This window comes from Eleutherodactylus coqui, chromosome 6 (assembly GCF_035609145.1).
Source record: "Eleutherodactylus coqui strain aEleCoq1 chromosome 6, aEleCoq1.hap1, whole genome shotgun sequence".
Taxonomy (NCBI): domain Eukaryota; kingdom Metazoa; phylum Chordata; class Amphibia; order Anura; family Eleutherodactylidae; genus Eleutherodactylus; species Eleutherodactylus coqui.
Genome location: NC_089842.1, coordinates 169,238,833 through 169,253,258, shown reverse-complemented (window position 1 = coordinate 169,253,258; position 14,426 = coordinate 169,238,833). Strand labels below are relative to the sequence as shown.

At 40.6% G+C, this 14,426-nt stretch overlaps 1 protein-coding gene across 1 annotated transcript in view; it reads left to right on the top strand.

Annotated features, from left to right (window-relative positions):
- SYNE2 (spectrin repeat containing nuclear envelope protein 2) overlaps window positions 1-14,426 on the top strand; it is a 351,232-nt gene that overhangs the window by 238,107 nt on the left and 98,699 nt on the right. The window contains exons 67-75 of the mRNA XM_066608185.1: window positions 309-386; window positions 2,588-2,652; window positions 4,828-4,987; window positions 6,610-6,747; window positions 8,297-8,434; window positions 9,128-9,337; window positions 10,704-10,805; window positions 11,165-11,284; window positions 13,828-14,028. Coding sequence (XP_066464282.1) covers window positions 309-386; window positions 2,588-2,652; window positions 4,828-4,987; window positions 6,610-6,747; window positions 8,297-8,434; window positions 9,128-9,337; window positions 10,704-10,805; window positions 11,165-11,284; window positions 13,828-14,028 — 1,212 coding nt within the window. The remainder of the gene's footprint in view (window positions 1-308; window positions 387-2,587; window positions 2,653-4,827; window positions 4,988-6,609; window positions 6,748-8,296; window positions 8,435-9,127; window positions 9,338-10,703; window positions 10,806-11,164; window positions 11,285-13,827; window positions 14,029-14,426) is intronic.

Below are 14,426 nucleotides of genomic sequence, written 5' to 3'. Positions count from 1 at the left end.
CCTTCTGAGTTAATGGAGGAGGGACCTTTATCAGTTAGCCAGAATGGAGAACAGTTAAAATGGTGATTCTGGAGGACCCATGACATTCATGGTTGATGGTTCATTGATTACAATGGGATCTATGTAACGCTTCATTTCTACTGCAATGAGTCTATGGCTGCTTGAACAATTGCTACAGGGCTAACCCAAAAATTACACCTGATTACTTGGGTTTCCCACAGCAGCAAAAAAGGATTTTCAAATGTCTTTAAGCTTAAAAAAGAAAAAATAATAATTGGCTGGTCACTGAGCTTGTGTTTTGTCTACAGATCCATAATGGAACAAAGCAGGAGAAATTACTACATCCGCTGCCTTCTAGAACTTCTGATCGTTCTGAGAAGACTCGTGTAAGTATATTCTGGTACAAACCAAGTTTCACAAGTCAGATCTTACAGCATATTTTCTTATCAAATAAGTAGGATCCAACAATCATGTCATGACCGCTTTCCCAGAGGGGTGAATAACAGGAGGAAAAAATAAATAAATAAATATATATATATATATATATATATATATATATATATATATATATATATATATATATATATATATATATATATATAATATAGTGTGTGTGTATATATTTTTATATATATATTACACACTCCTCAATGTTGAAGTTGCAACACCAAGAGGAAAAAGTTGTAGGGTTATGCAAACCAGGGAAGTTCATGTCCTCACTAAGATATACAAATGATCACATTTTCATGTACCTAGCTCTAATCTGTGGCACATGGAAGGGTCTTCAATGGTTTCAAAGCCAAATCAAAAGCAAGATTTTTAGCTGAATGGAACCTCAAAGACTTGTGGTTTGTTGATGTGCCAGTTATCGCCACTTGTTGCAAAATGAGAGGTAAAGAGACCTTGGTTTATCAGTCCTGCAGATTGTTATGTGTGTAGGCCAAAATATCAACAGTGTTCAACAGCACATGTCCCAGTGGTTGGGAGAAGAACAACAAACTCAAATGACAGCAAGATGTACATGGTGGCAAACCTCTGCACGGATGGATTGTCAGATTAGAAAAGTGGAGCATAGTGATCTATTCTGTACTACGAGTGAAACTAGACATCACATCCCAAGCCTAGGGCATCAAACAATATCTACACAAACTATCAGAAGGCACTTGCATGACATCCAGCTACAAGCCAGACATATAACGACAGGTGTTCCATTGACCTCACCCTACTGCTTTCAAATGCCATCATGGTGCAGACGAAGACTGGAGGCTGGAATTGAGGTCTATCCTCTTCAGTGATGAGTCTTGCTTTCGTCTCTGACACAATGCTAGCCGGAGAATGGTGTGGAGACCATGTTGGCAATGCCATGAAGAGGCCTTCATGAAGGAATGTTACACCAGTGCTACTCACGGGATTTTGGTATGGGGTGATATAATGTACGGTAGTCAGACCCCTCTGTTCCTCATTCCAGATATACTACCAGCTTAGCATTTTGTTGATTTGGTCATAAAACCAGTGGTCCAGCTATTTCTGTTAAGTGTCTTAGGACCCGTTTTTGAACAGGACAATGCCAGGCCGCATATTGTATGTGCAACTGTGAGCAGCCTGTGTGGCCTAAACGTGCTACCATAGTCTGCAGTGTCTACGGACTTGTCTCCCATCGAGCACATCTGAGTCATCATTGGTCGGCAATTGCAAAGTGAGCTTCAGGCAGTGCATCTTGATGATTTACGTGCACCAGTGCATTTAGCATGGCAGAACATTCTACAGCCTACCATTAATAACCTCACTGGTAGCATGCCAAGGCATGCACGTGCGAGTATTTTTGTGTGTGGCATGCGTACTTCATACTGAATAAATCGAGATCTTTTGAATATATTGCTTCCTTTTTTTCATCATTTCTATACCATTAACATGTCTTTACTGCGAATTCTATGACTTTTTCTTCTTGGTGTTACAATTTAAATGGTGTGTGTGTATATATAATATGATATTAAATACACGTATATGTGTGTGTATGTATGTAGCTTGACAGAAAAGCGTACCTAATGACTAAAGCCTCATGAAGTTGGCACTGTTTGTTACATAGTGTGGACTTCTATTCCAGCCTTGTCCTGCTGTATTGTGCCTCCATGAGCTGCCATGTTCTCTGTTTGAAGCAAAGGCTCATGGAAAGTGTCCAATATTCTCATTTGGTGCTACAGTATGGGTCCATAGATTTCAATGAATTCTCTATTACAGATTTAGACCACATGGGTCTATAACAGTGTTTCCCAAACTCCAGTTCTCACGGACCCCAACAGGTCATGTTTTCAGGATATCCTTTGGTAAGAACACCTGTGGCAATGTCTGAGGCACTGAAAATAATTACATCACCTGTGCAACACTGAGGAAATCCAGAAAACATGACCTGTAGCGGTCCATGAGGTCTATAATATGGATATGTGCATTAGACCTTATCAAAGTTGTTTATTTCATGTGAGAATACTCTTTCGCCATCCAGGATATAGATAATATTCTATATGTTAATGTAGATATGGGTATAATGCAGTTATTAGGTTAATTGTCCTTCCATTCTCCTTTTCTGTAGGTTTTCAGCACAGAAATTCCAAATAAAAAACATCCTGCTGAAATGACAGTACCATCACACCCAAGGTACTAATAGTGCATTGACTCAGTATATGTTCATTGAGGGTGGCACACTGTCAGAGCACCCATTGTGCCTTAGCAATTGTAGCAGCAGTGGTTTTGTTTGTTTGACCTATTAACCAGTTTTGCTGTGCTGTATATTATTATACGGTTGATTCCTGAAACCCACTGGCAGGTTCAACAGGTTATGGTGGTAAATAAGGAGACGTGTGGCTCACGTTTTTACCACTACCTTACTATGAATTGTTTTATGAAATGACTTTCATATTTTCCTAAAAGGGTTCTCCGATAGTTAACCCCTTAAGGACATGGCCTATTTTGGGGACGCAACGGTTTTTGGCGGATTTTCATCTCCTTTTGTCAAAAGCCATAACTTTTTTATTTTTCCGTCGACATGGCTGTATGAGGGCTTGTTTTTTGCGTGGCGAACTGTAGTATTGCTGCCATTTTTGGGTGCATAAACTATATTGTAAAACTCTTATTATTTTTTTTATGAGAGAAACACGGAGAGAAAACATGTAAGTTCTGCCATAGATGTTTGAGTATTTTTTTTTTCTATAGCGTTAATCATGCAGCATAAATGACACAATACATTTTTTTCTGTGGGTCAGTATGATTAAAACGATACCAAAAGTCTTAGATGTTTTTTAGGTTTTTCTATTTTTCTGCAATAAAAACCCTTTTTTTTTGGAAAAAATTTTTTTCTTTCTAAATCGCTGCATTCAAAGTTCTATAACTTTTTTATTTTTTCATGGACGGAGCTGGTAGGGCTTATTTTTTGCAAGACGAGCTGTTGTTTTTATTGGTACCATTTTGGGGTACATACGGCTTTTTTGATCACTTTTATTGCGTTGAGGGAAAAGGGTAAAAATTAGCATTTTGCCTCAGTTTTTTTAGTGTTTTTTTTACGCTTTTTGCCATGCAGGATAAAAAGCATGTGTGACTCATTGTATGTGTTGTTACAAACACGACAATACCAAATATGTGTGTGTGTTTTTAATTTATGCTAAAATGAGAAAAAGCACATAAAAAGAATTTTTATTTTTACATTTTTATTTTTGTGCATTATTTTTATCTTTTTTTTTTATACCATTTGTGTCCCGGTGGGGGACTTACATCATACCATCGATGATCGCTATGATAAAGCATTGTAGGACTTCTCTCCTGCAATGCCTTATCGCTTCTTACAGCGATACAGGACACCAGCAACCAGTCTGGCTCTCTGCGATTATATTGCAAGAGCCCGATGACGTCACAGAAGACTGATGACGTCTGTGAACCCTTCCCATGTCGCGATCTACATAGATCGCTGCAGGGAAGGGGTAAACAGCAGAGGTTGCACTTCCAATGCATCCCCGCTGTTTCAGCAGGAGGCTGGCCATCAGCGACAGCCCACTCCCGCTGCTGGATAGCGCGAGATCTCTTCTGATCTTGTGCTATCCCCAGGACGTAAGTTTATGCCCTGTTGCGGAAAGCACCCCGCTGCCAGGACGTAAACTTACGCCCTGGAGCGAGGAGGGGTTAATATATAAATATAGCTCCTAATTTTGTAACATACACTCTTAAGTAAAATTTCACTCATAGGTGCTGATTTTAGGGAGTGCTGGAGTTTAGGCAATGTTGCTTACATGTATATATCCTTATGGATATTTCTCTCCTCTAAGAAGCAGTCATATACCATATATACTCGAGTATAAGCCTAGTTTTTCAGCACATTTTTTAATGCTGAAAAAGCCCCCCTCGGCTTATACTTGAGTTAGGTAAAAAAAAACCTGCAATACTCCCAGTCGGCATCTGTGTCCCCGGCGCTATGGTCTTCCCGACAGTATGGCAAGCTGCTTGAGAATTCAGCCCGCTGTCATCTATCTGCTTAGCTTTGAATTCCCCCACCGTCAGCGCTGTGTAAGTAAGCGCTGTGATTGGATCGAGCGCCAACCACAGCAGGTACTTGATCATTTACAGCCATTTAGTGGATGACATCACTGAATGGCTGTGATTGGTTTACCGAACACCAGCTGTGATTGGCTGGCACTCGATCCAATCACAGCGCTTACTTACACAGCGCTGACGGTGGGGGAATTCTTTGGACCTTAAGAAATCAGTAAAACCCGAAATAACAACTTGCTGACTGTAATGGCGATGAACTAGTATTCATCGCGCTATCTCATTTTTTTTTCTTAGAAGCCCAGTTGGGGATGGATCTTCAATACCCACTAAGCCTCGAAGTAAAACTCCTTTGTCAGTGATTGAAGATATTACCTGGAGCAAGTGGCTCTATCTGCAAAAGGAACTGTTATACAGAATGAAGCCGACTTCTTCCAGACTTACTAATGAACCAGATGTAAGTCTTGTGATATGATGGGATGTTATTATAGTATTGGGTCAAGTATTATGTTTTATTGTGCTTTTCTTAGGAAAAGGTAATTTTTAAACTTTATTATAGATCTTTTTTTATTATTGACCCTTTTTTCCTATAGGACAATTTCATGTAATCTCTTAAACTGGTCCTATAAGATTTAGTCGTCAGTGAACTACTGATTAAGGGTGCATTCACGCCGGCCGATATACGGCGTCTCTCTCTGCAGGGGGAGGAGGCTGGAAGAGCCGGAAGCAGTGCCTGCTGCTCCCGCTGTATTCCCACACCAAAGATTCCCAAACTTTTTCTGTCCAGATTGATAGATGATTGGCTTGCGAGCTCAGGTTTTTGGCCAAAACCCAACTAATACCTTGCATTTATAACGTATTATCTACATGCAGTGCGGCTTCTAAACGCCGGGGGAGCCCTGGGTGGCAGTACCAATGTGGTCCACTTTTTGAGGTGCAGGGCAGCCCACCAAACTATTGTGGCGTTATTAATAGGTTGCTAGTCTGCATGGTGGACTACATGTATCAGAAGGTCTTGTACTTGTATCCACTCTGTGTGGGAGTATACACCAAGCAGCCATTCCCCTCTATATTAAGAGGCTGTGTGAGTGGCTGTCTCATCGGTGTCCCACACAGGTGCAATTAGCTCCCTCATTTGGCAGTTTAGCCGCCTGCATGTTGAGGGAATGCAGCTATCTGCCCCCTTGAATCATTAAGCATCTGTCCGTTTTCAGTGATTGTTAGCTCCCCAAACCCAAAATCAACTCTATACCAGGGCAAAAGTTAATAATAAAAAAAAAAATCAAACCCCAGTCCTTACTGAAGCATTTAAAACCACTGCCAAGTCCTCTTCAACTCTGGTCGCTGACACACTAGGTCCTGATGCTGCTTGGCATTAAGGCTCTTCGGTGGCGCCAAAATTTAAAGAGTCTCCAGAGCAAACAGCAGTAAGAGGAGATGGTGTCATCTCGTGGATTTGATTTGCAAGCTGCAAATCAAATCTAAGGGCCCTCTTACATGGAACAATGATTGTTTAAAAAAATTGTTAGAGCATGCGAATTTGATTAATCGTTCAGTGTAAATATTGCCAACGGTTGAATGGCGAATGATAATTAGTTAAATTATTGTTTATCGTTAATGTTTATAAAGGCATCAAAATGATCATTTGCTCATTTCATGTAAACAGTGATAGTTGTCGTTCACTAGTATAGGGAATGTAAACAACTGAACGATGTAGCGAACAATATTTCAGCGATGTACCTGCTTGCAGAAAGTGTCTGCATGAGTGACCAAATGAAGTCTGTTATCTCCGAACGATGTCTCACTTTGTGTTAAAGGTGCCTAATATACAATCTCCTATATAAAAATAATAAGTCAAAAATCCTCTATCTGGGAGGAGTCTAGACCTTAAATATTTTGACAGTGTTGTCTCTTGTAGGTGGCCATTGACGCCACACATCTGGAAATACTCTTGTCTGGATTTCCACCTGACTATTGACCCTTTTTAGTGTTTTTTTTTTTTCTTCTATTTTGTATGGACACCTTTAATATGAAAAATACTTCAACACTTATCTAATTAACCATTTCTTAACATATTAGGCTGTAAAAGAAGTGAAGATCAGCCTTATATCCAGAATCCCTGGGAGCCCAGCAAAATCACCACTTACAGAAGAATCCAAGCATTTCCTCACCCGGCTTAAAGCCCTGAATGAAGAAGCCTCATCTTCACTCACTCAGGTAAGGATCCTGCTCTGTGATGATGTCATCTCTGCAAAGAAAAATGTTGTAAAAAAATTTAAATATAATTTACTTTGTGACTTTTATACAAAGAGGCCGTCTAGTTTAGAAACCCCATTTTGAAATACCCTATTAGGAAATTCTGCAACATTAGACTCTGCATTACACATTCAGGATCCACATCTGTTCCTGGGAGCAGGGGGTGTTTATTAAGACCATCCTTCCCCCTGGAAGAGTGAGCAAATCTGTGCATTACATGAACAGCCCATTGATTGCTGTTGGTATTGTGTGATACTTTTACGTTGTGGTGACGCTGTTGGAGAATTAAACACTTGCTGCCAGCTTCCCTCACGCATTATAGCTTATTGTTGGGGGCCCACCAGCAGGACACCCTGTGATCAATCTACCATCTCGGAAACATTGTATCATGTAGACAAACCCTTAAATTATGAAACTGGACGTTTTTACTGTTGGTTACCGTGTTTGACTAAGAGGGTCTATGGGTCAGACATGTTTTTTCTCGAGAGGACCAGAGCATCTTGACCTCGGTGTATGTTTAGACTTTAAAAACTCTCTGATTCACGATTGAACAGATTTGTTTGCATTAGCAAAGGTTTGTTCCTTATGCTGCTTGTAGACGGAACGATTATGGGTCAAACGAGCTTAACTGAACGATACATTCAGTTTAAATGCAGCCGACGAATGGGCAATGAACGAGAATTGCGCGCTTCTCATTCGTATAGTTTCAGCCGGCATTAAAAACTGCTGTGGCTCATGCACTTATTGTGCTGCTTAAACGCTGACCTTTCAGTGTTTCACACAGGGATGTGAAACAACGAGAATTAGTGAACAAGAACTGCACGATTCTCGTTGAGAATCGTGCAGTGTAAACACACTGCCCGAGAATATACCGGCTGGTGGTGACGTCACCAGCTTGTTTACTCGTGCAGTTTTTGTCTAGTGTAAAACGAGCATTAATCTGGCTGCATCAATGGTTTGGATTTTGACTCTGTTTTTGATGCGGAAATGCTGCAGACTTTGCTGTGGATTTTTTTCACTGCTGACGTTCCTCAGCATTTCTGCCCTATGTCTGTAGGCACCATAGTAAATGCTTAACCATTTCCAAATCAATTTTTGGATTCAGGGTTTCCTTAAAGGCTTTCTCTTTTTGCTTGTTATACAACAGTCCCATCTGCTGGCTAAAGCCAGTGTGTGTGCCAGAGAGGCTCCGACAGCGGAGTGGCTGGCAATAGACGGTAAGAATACCCTGTCGGACGTCTTCTGATATTAGAGCTGTACAAGCTTCAATCAGAATGTAGGAAGATGTCAGACAGGAGATTGGAAAAGGTTATTGTAGTCATATAATTGGGCTCTATATGATACTGTTGTATATACCTTGTATGACAGTGCAGCATGTGGGGAGAGGGCTTGCTAACAGAAGGTACCGTGCAGTATATCATCTAATACAAGGGCAACCCTGCCTTCGTCTATAACTGTATTTATAATAGATCGTATGTATGACAATGTAACAAGCTATCTGTTTATTTAGGAGAGTGCAAGAAATCTCCACGGAGCTCTGTTTGTCTGGATGTGTTCAGTGTCCCAGTGGCTGCAGAACATTGAGGAGATATTAGATGTAGATATCCTGACCAGGGAGGAAGCTGCTGCAGAACTGATCTTCTATGAGGTAAACCAGGGTGCAAATCGTACACCGTTTGTAACTTCTTGTAACCCTGCATGTGCCTATAGAGCACTTTTATTAGGGAGCTGATATTTATGCAATAGTCTATTGTTAAAGCAGAGTATTATTTTAAGTGGTATGTCCAACTCTGCTGCTGTTTTGTGTCTGCAAATCATTTGCAGACCTATGTGACCTCATTATAACCTAAATTATAGACTGTTAGGGCTTATTCACACGGGCATGTTTTCAGTACATATTACATGCGCATTTTTTCCATGTGTAATACGGACAGCATAAACTGCTTTGATTTGCATTGGATTATTCAGACGTGCGTTTTTACATACATTTTAAAAAAACGCAGCATGTCCCATTTTGGTCTGTATAACAGACCAAAATCGCCCATTGAAGTCTATGGGACCACATAAAAATCCAGCAACCAGGCAGTATTCACTGCATTCTTACATATGTTGGCAGGAGACAGAGGTTTAAAAAATGGTGACATCAGTTGAGCCTTCTTGCGTTTTTTTGCACACGTGAAAAAATGCAGTGTATACGTACTCAAAAAAACCCACATAAGTATCAAATGTGCATATAGACGCTCAGTGTATTTCACGGACCGAATTGCATCCACCAGTGTGAATTGAATGAGCACTTAATTGTATTGGTTTATGAACTAAAATGATTTTTACGTTTCTCCAGAAACTTAAGGAGGATTTGCGTGTACTTCCAGAAGAAATGGACAGTAACACTAGCACGCTGTTGGCACCAATCGCCCATGAGGGTGCGCACACCAACATCTTATCCCAGTGTTACAGTGACCTAAGGGACTGGCTCATTCAGATTCACAATACCACTAAGACTCGATCCAAACGTATGCAAGTGGAACTGGATAAACACAATCACTATCAGGTAATGTGCCCTGTATCTCATCTGTTTGTTGGCAGCAACCACTACTATACCTTAAGGCTGGAGCTGCTGCCAGATTTATCTGACATTTTTTGTTTTGGTTTACTTACCACTCTCTGTAGCCAGGCTTCCAGCGATTAGTGCTGTTTGCCTGAGCATAGATAGGGATAATAGGCTAGGTTTATTTGTTGTTACCCCTGGGTTTAAGAGGGAACATAAACCTTCAGATATTAGGGTCAGAAAGTGAGGTTAGGAAGTTGTCAACTGTCATCTCATTCAGACACATTGTGTTCTGGGACCCTTCATACCCGTGATCTCGGCACTGGCAGATCATATCCAACTGATGAAAGATTGCCTGCGGATGTGTATCCCATTTGCATTCCATCGATTGTATAGATGATCAGATGATTTCTACATTACTTAGCGCTATTCACTCAAATTTTATTGGGGAAGTACGAAACGCTTGTAATTTATCTCTATACACTCAATCCGCTTAATTTAAATTTATGCTGCAATTGGGCATAACTAATTGAGTGTATGATCCTTGACAATTATCGGTCTCTATTTGTATGATACTTTTGCTCCTGATGAATCGCGTAAGCGAGGAAACGCGTTGAGCCTGACAGACTAGAGCTCGATGTATAACGGAATCGATATGGATTCCTTCTATATTGTCTGATACTACATGGGACAACAAGGATCATAGTTACCAGAATATCACTATTGTGACAACTATAGCAGGCCACCACTACTATACCTGTGTGACTGCTTGAGAAGAAACGTATCAGTAAATACATCATCTGAACACATATTCAGTTTTCTTTTATGAAGCCGTCACTTTTCCTTGTAGGATTTTATAAAAGTTATATTTTATTTTAGGATTTCAGTCTGTGAATAGAATAGATATATGCAGATCTCCTGCAGCTGTGATTTTTATAGTCAGACCTCTAGTTTCGTTGGTAATCCGTCCGAAAGCAATCAGCTAAACTTGAAACCAATGAAACTCGAGGCAATTATTTCCATAGGAATCAATGTAAATCCAATTAAATTGTTCTAGACATTCCAAAAAAAAAACCACACCACATTTTGTAATTTCACGCTGCTTTTTCTGCGCAGTGCTAAACGCTCTACAATGCTCCCATTCATTTCAATGGGGCTGTTCACACAAGCGTTTTCGGCTCTGCGTCGCCCATTGAAATGAATGGGCAGCGGTTTCAGCAGTGCTAAGCACCCTAGCTACACCTGCCTAAAACTTTTGCACAGTACTATGTAGGTCACACATGAAAGGGCCAAATAATGCTTAACTGACATTGATAATAAACATTATGTATTACTCTAGCTTTTTTTTCTTTTCTTTTTTTAATTATAGAATGACATTCGCCAGTTATATGATGTTCTAGTGAAGAAGAAAACTGATATCATACAGTGTATAAGTAACAGAGGAAATGGTGAGGCAGCTGGACTGATACAGGTACTGGACTATTATACTCATCAGTTAGAACATATTGTGGATTCTCACTGCAAGCGGAATGGAAACAACGATTTGCATAATTGATCTAGGTCTGGGGGGTAAAGTTTCTCCTTGAGGAGAGCGCAAAGTTGCCATAGGGAGTCTTATACAGGTCATGCAATGCTCCATGGGAAAAAGTATGCAAACAGGGGATGGAAATGTGCCTCCACAGCACCACCTATTGGAAGGTGACTTCCCTAGAACCCAGTGTTCAACCTTGTAACAGGTCTTGACAACATGACTAAAGATATAACCATAATAAATGCCAATGTACATGTATTTAATCTGCTCTGTCTACAGTACTTTGTTTTCCTTCTCAGGAAGCCTCTGTGTATGAGAATGAACTTCTAAGCTTTGAAAGTAAAGTTTCATCCCTGAATGAGAGAGGAGAGAAACTTTCCATCCCCATATGCTCCAATCAGGATATTCACAAACTGGAGGTAAGAATGCAAGACAGCTGGCTGGAATGGTTTATAAGGGCTCATGACCACGGCCAGGTCAGATTCCGACTGCGAAATCTCGCAGTACTTCCGCAGTGCCCACTGCGCGGAATATCGTGGGACGGATGACTTCCATTGAATGTAGTGGAAGCCATCCGTGCGATTTTTCGCACAGAATAAAACATGCTGCGATTCTCCTCCGAGAGCGGAAAATCACAGTTGATTTCCTCTCGTGGGCAGAGGAGAATCTTTTAATGTAGCATGTCTATGGGCAGTCATTGCTGCGGAATTCACAGCGGGCGTCTGGCCATGAATTCCGCAGCGATAATCCGTCCATGGGCATTAGCCCTAAAAGTTAATGTAATCAATGTCCACTACATGTTACAGCTCTACTATTTGTGTAGACTACCATTGGGGTATTTAAAGGTGCACAATGAATAGTGGAGTAAAAATGATTGCAAGCAAAAATAGCAAAAACCATTCTACTTTTACATTGTATGTAAAGTTCTACTCCATTGTGTAATATATTGGTAACAAGCTTGGAGTATATGTAATAGTAGCTCAGAATAATGAACAAAATACATAATATGTATAGAGTTATTGGTTGCGTGGAGCCACCTAAAGGCCATGACTGGAATCGCAGTGGAAGCTTTATTTTAACCCCTTCATGACATGGCCTATTTTGGGCTTAAGGACGCAACTATTTTTGGCGGATTTTCTTCTCCGTTTATCAAAAGTCATAACTTTTTTATTTTTCCGTCGACGCAGCCGTATAAGGGCTTGTTTTTTGCGTGGCGAACTGTAGTTTTTATCGGTGCCACTTTTGGGTACATAGACTATATTGTAAAACTTTTTTTATTTTTTTTATGATAGCAGGGAGAGAAAACGCATTAATTCTGACATAGATTTTTTAATTTTTTTTTACAGCGTTAATCATGCAGCATAATTGAGACATTCCATTTTTTCTGCGGACCGGTACGGTTACAACGACACCAAAGTTCTTACCTTTTTTTTTTAGGTTTTCCCACTTTTCTGCAATAAAAGCCCTTTTTTTGGAAATGTTTTTTCTATTCTAAATTGCTCCATTCAAAGTCCTGTAACTTTTTTACTTTTTGATGTACGGCGCTCTATGAGGGCTTATTTTTTGTGAGACGAGCTGTAGTTTTTACTGGTACCATTTTGGGGTACAAACGGCTTTTTTGATCACTTTTATTGCGTTTTTTAGTGAGGCAAAATGCTAAAAATTAGCATTTTGCCTCAGTTTTTTAGCGTTTTTTTAAAGCGTTTTTTCCGTGCACAGTCAAAAGCATGTGCAACTTATTGTACGCGTCATTACGGACGCGACAATACCAAATATATGGGGTTTTATTTTTTTTATTACCTTTTTTTTATGCTAATCTGAGAAAAAGCATAAAAAAATGTTTTTTTTACTCTTTTAAATTTTTTAAATTCATTTTTTAAATCTTTGTTTTTTTTACACTGTTTGTGTCCCTCTGAGGGACTTACAACACTGCCCTGATGATCGTTGTCATAAGGCATGGCAGAGCTCTGTTCTGCCATGCCTTATCGCTTATACAGCGATCATAGGCATAGGCAATACAGGACGCCAGTGTCTGGCATCCTGTTGCCATGGTGACAGGCTGGGCTCTCGGGATGACATCGCGAGAGCCGGCCGGAGACACAGAGGGAGTCCGCTCCCTCTGTGAACTCTTTCCCTGCCGCGATCTACTTAGATCGCGGCAGGGAAGGGGTTAACAGCGGGGGGCGCATCTCCGATGCCACCCCGCTGTTGCAGCGGGACGCCGGCTGTGATTGACAGCCGGCTCCCGCTGCGGGATAGCGTGGGATCATAAGTGATCTCGCGCTATCCCCAGGACGTAAGTTTACGTCCTGTTGCGGGAAGTACCAGGCTGCCAGGACATAAACTTACGCCCTGCAGCGGGAAGGGATTAAATAAACACATATTAGGAAAATTAGCTTCTACTACTTAGGCTTTTTTGCCTTCCTCTAGAGCAACATTGCAGGCTAATAGGCTGAACTGGATTGACAAATGTCTCTTTTCATCTTTATGTACTATGTTGGTTATCAGATACTTGGAAAATATGTTGGCATTGAAAAGACACTAATGTATACACTAATACTACTCTACAATCACTCTACCACCAACAACAGTTGTACGGGCTACTAAGCACTATAGAGGTACTGGTGTACTTTGTCTCCACTGGAAGCTAGGGACTGTCCTGGGTTTCTTGTAGTTAATGCCCCCTGTCAAGCCCCTAGCTTCCAATTGGCCATATATGGGACTGCTGCAGCTGTGTGTCCGGTCTAACGCCATGGCGGTGTCTTCAGCACTGAACAGCTGGGGGAACGGGACAGCCAATCGGAAGCTAAGGGCTTAACGGGGTGTTGCCTCCAGCAAAGCCAGGTCAGCCCCTAGCTTCCGATGTCAAGGTACAACATTACCCACTATAGATTTATATATTTTTCAACTTCAACCAATGCTACCTCTGGCTTTCTGTATTGATGACTATACATTATTCTAGGATGTCCTAGACGACACTTGGCACATTCTTCGGTGCAACCAGGACAAATGTAGCAGTGCCATTATTAGTAAGTCACAGATGGATGCGCTTCTGATTGGACTCTCTGAACTGCTGTGTTTTGGAAAAGAAAAGATTGAAAAGAGCAAAAACTTTCACAGCCGAAGTAAAGAAAGCCTGAATGCCCATATAGAGAATCATAGGGTATGTATATAGCCGCTTCTTGTGTGTGTTTCAGAATTTAATATAAGGCTTTGTGCCAGTCATTTATTAAAACATTGTAAGTTACATACATGCTGCCTATGGTGATGCCATTTAATAATAATAATAATAATAATAATAATAATAATAATATAATAATACCTATGTACTATCAGGGCACTATAAGTGATTTGCCTTTCGGAATCCATGTAACAATGACATCATCTTAGGTGTTTTCTTCATTGTTAAGGATCAGTTGCAGTTGCACAAGACATCTCTAGCTGCTTTTTTCTATATAAGAGTCCTTGAACTCTCCTCCTTGAAGGTCTCATCCCTATCATTATTATAGAGTACACAAAGTGCCCTGCATTAACTTAATGTGCTTCTAAACCATATAGAGC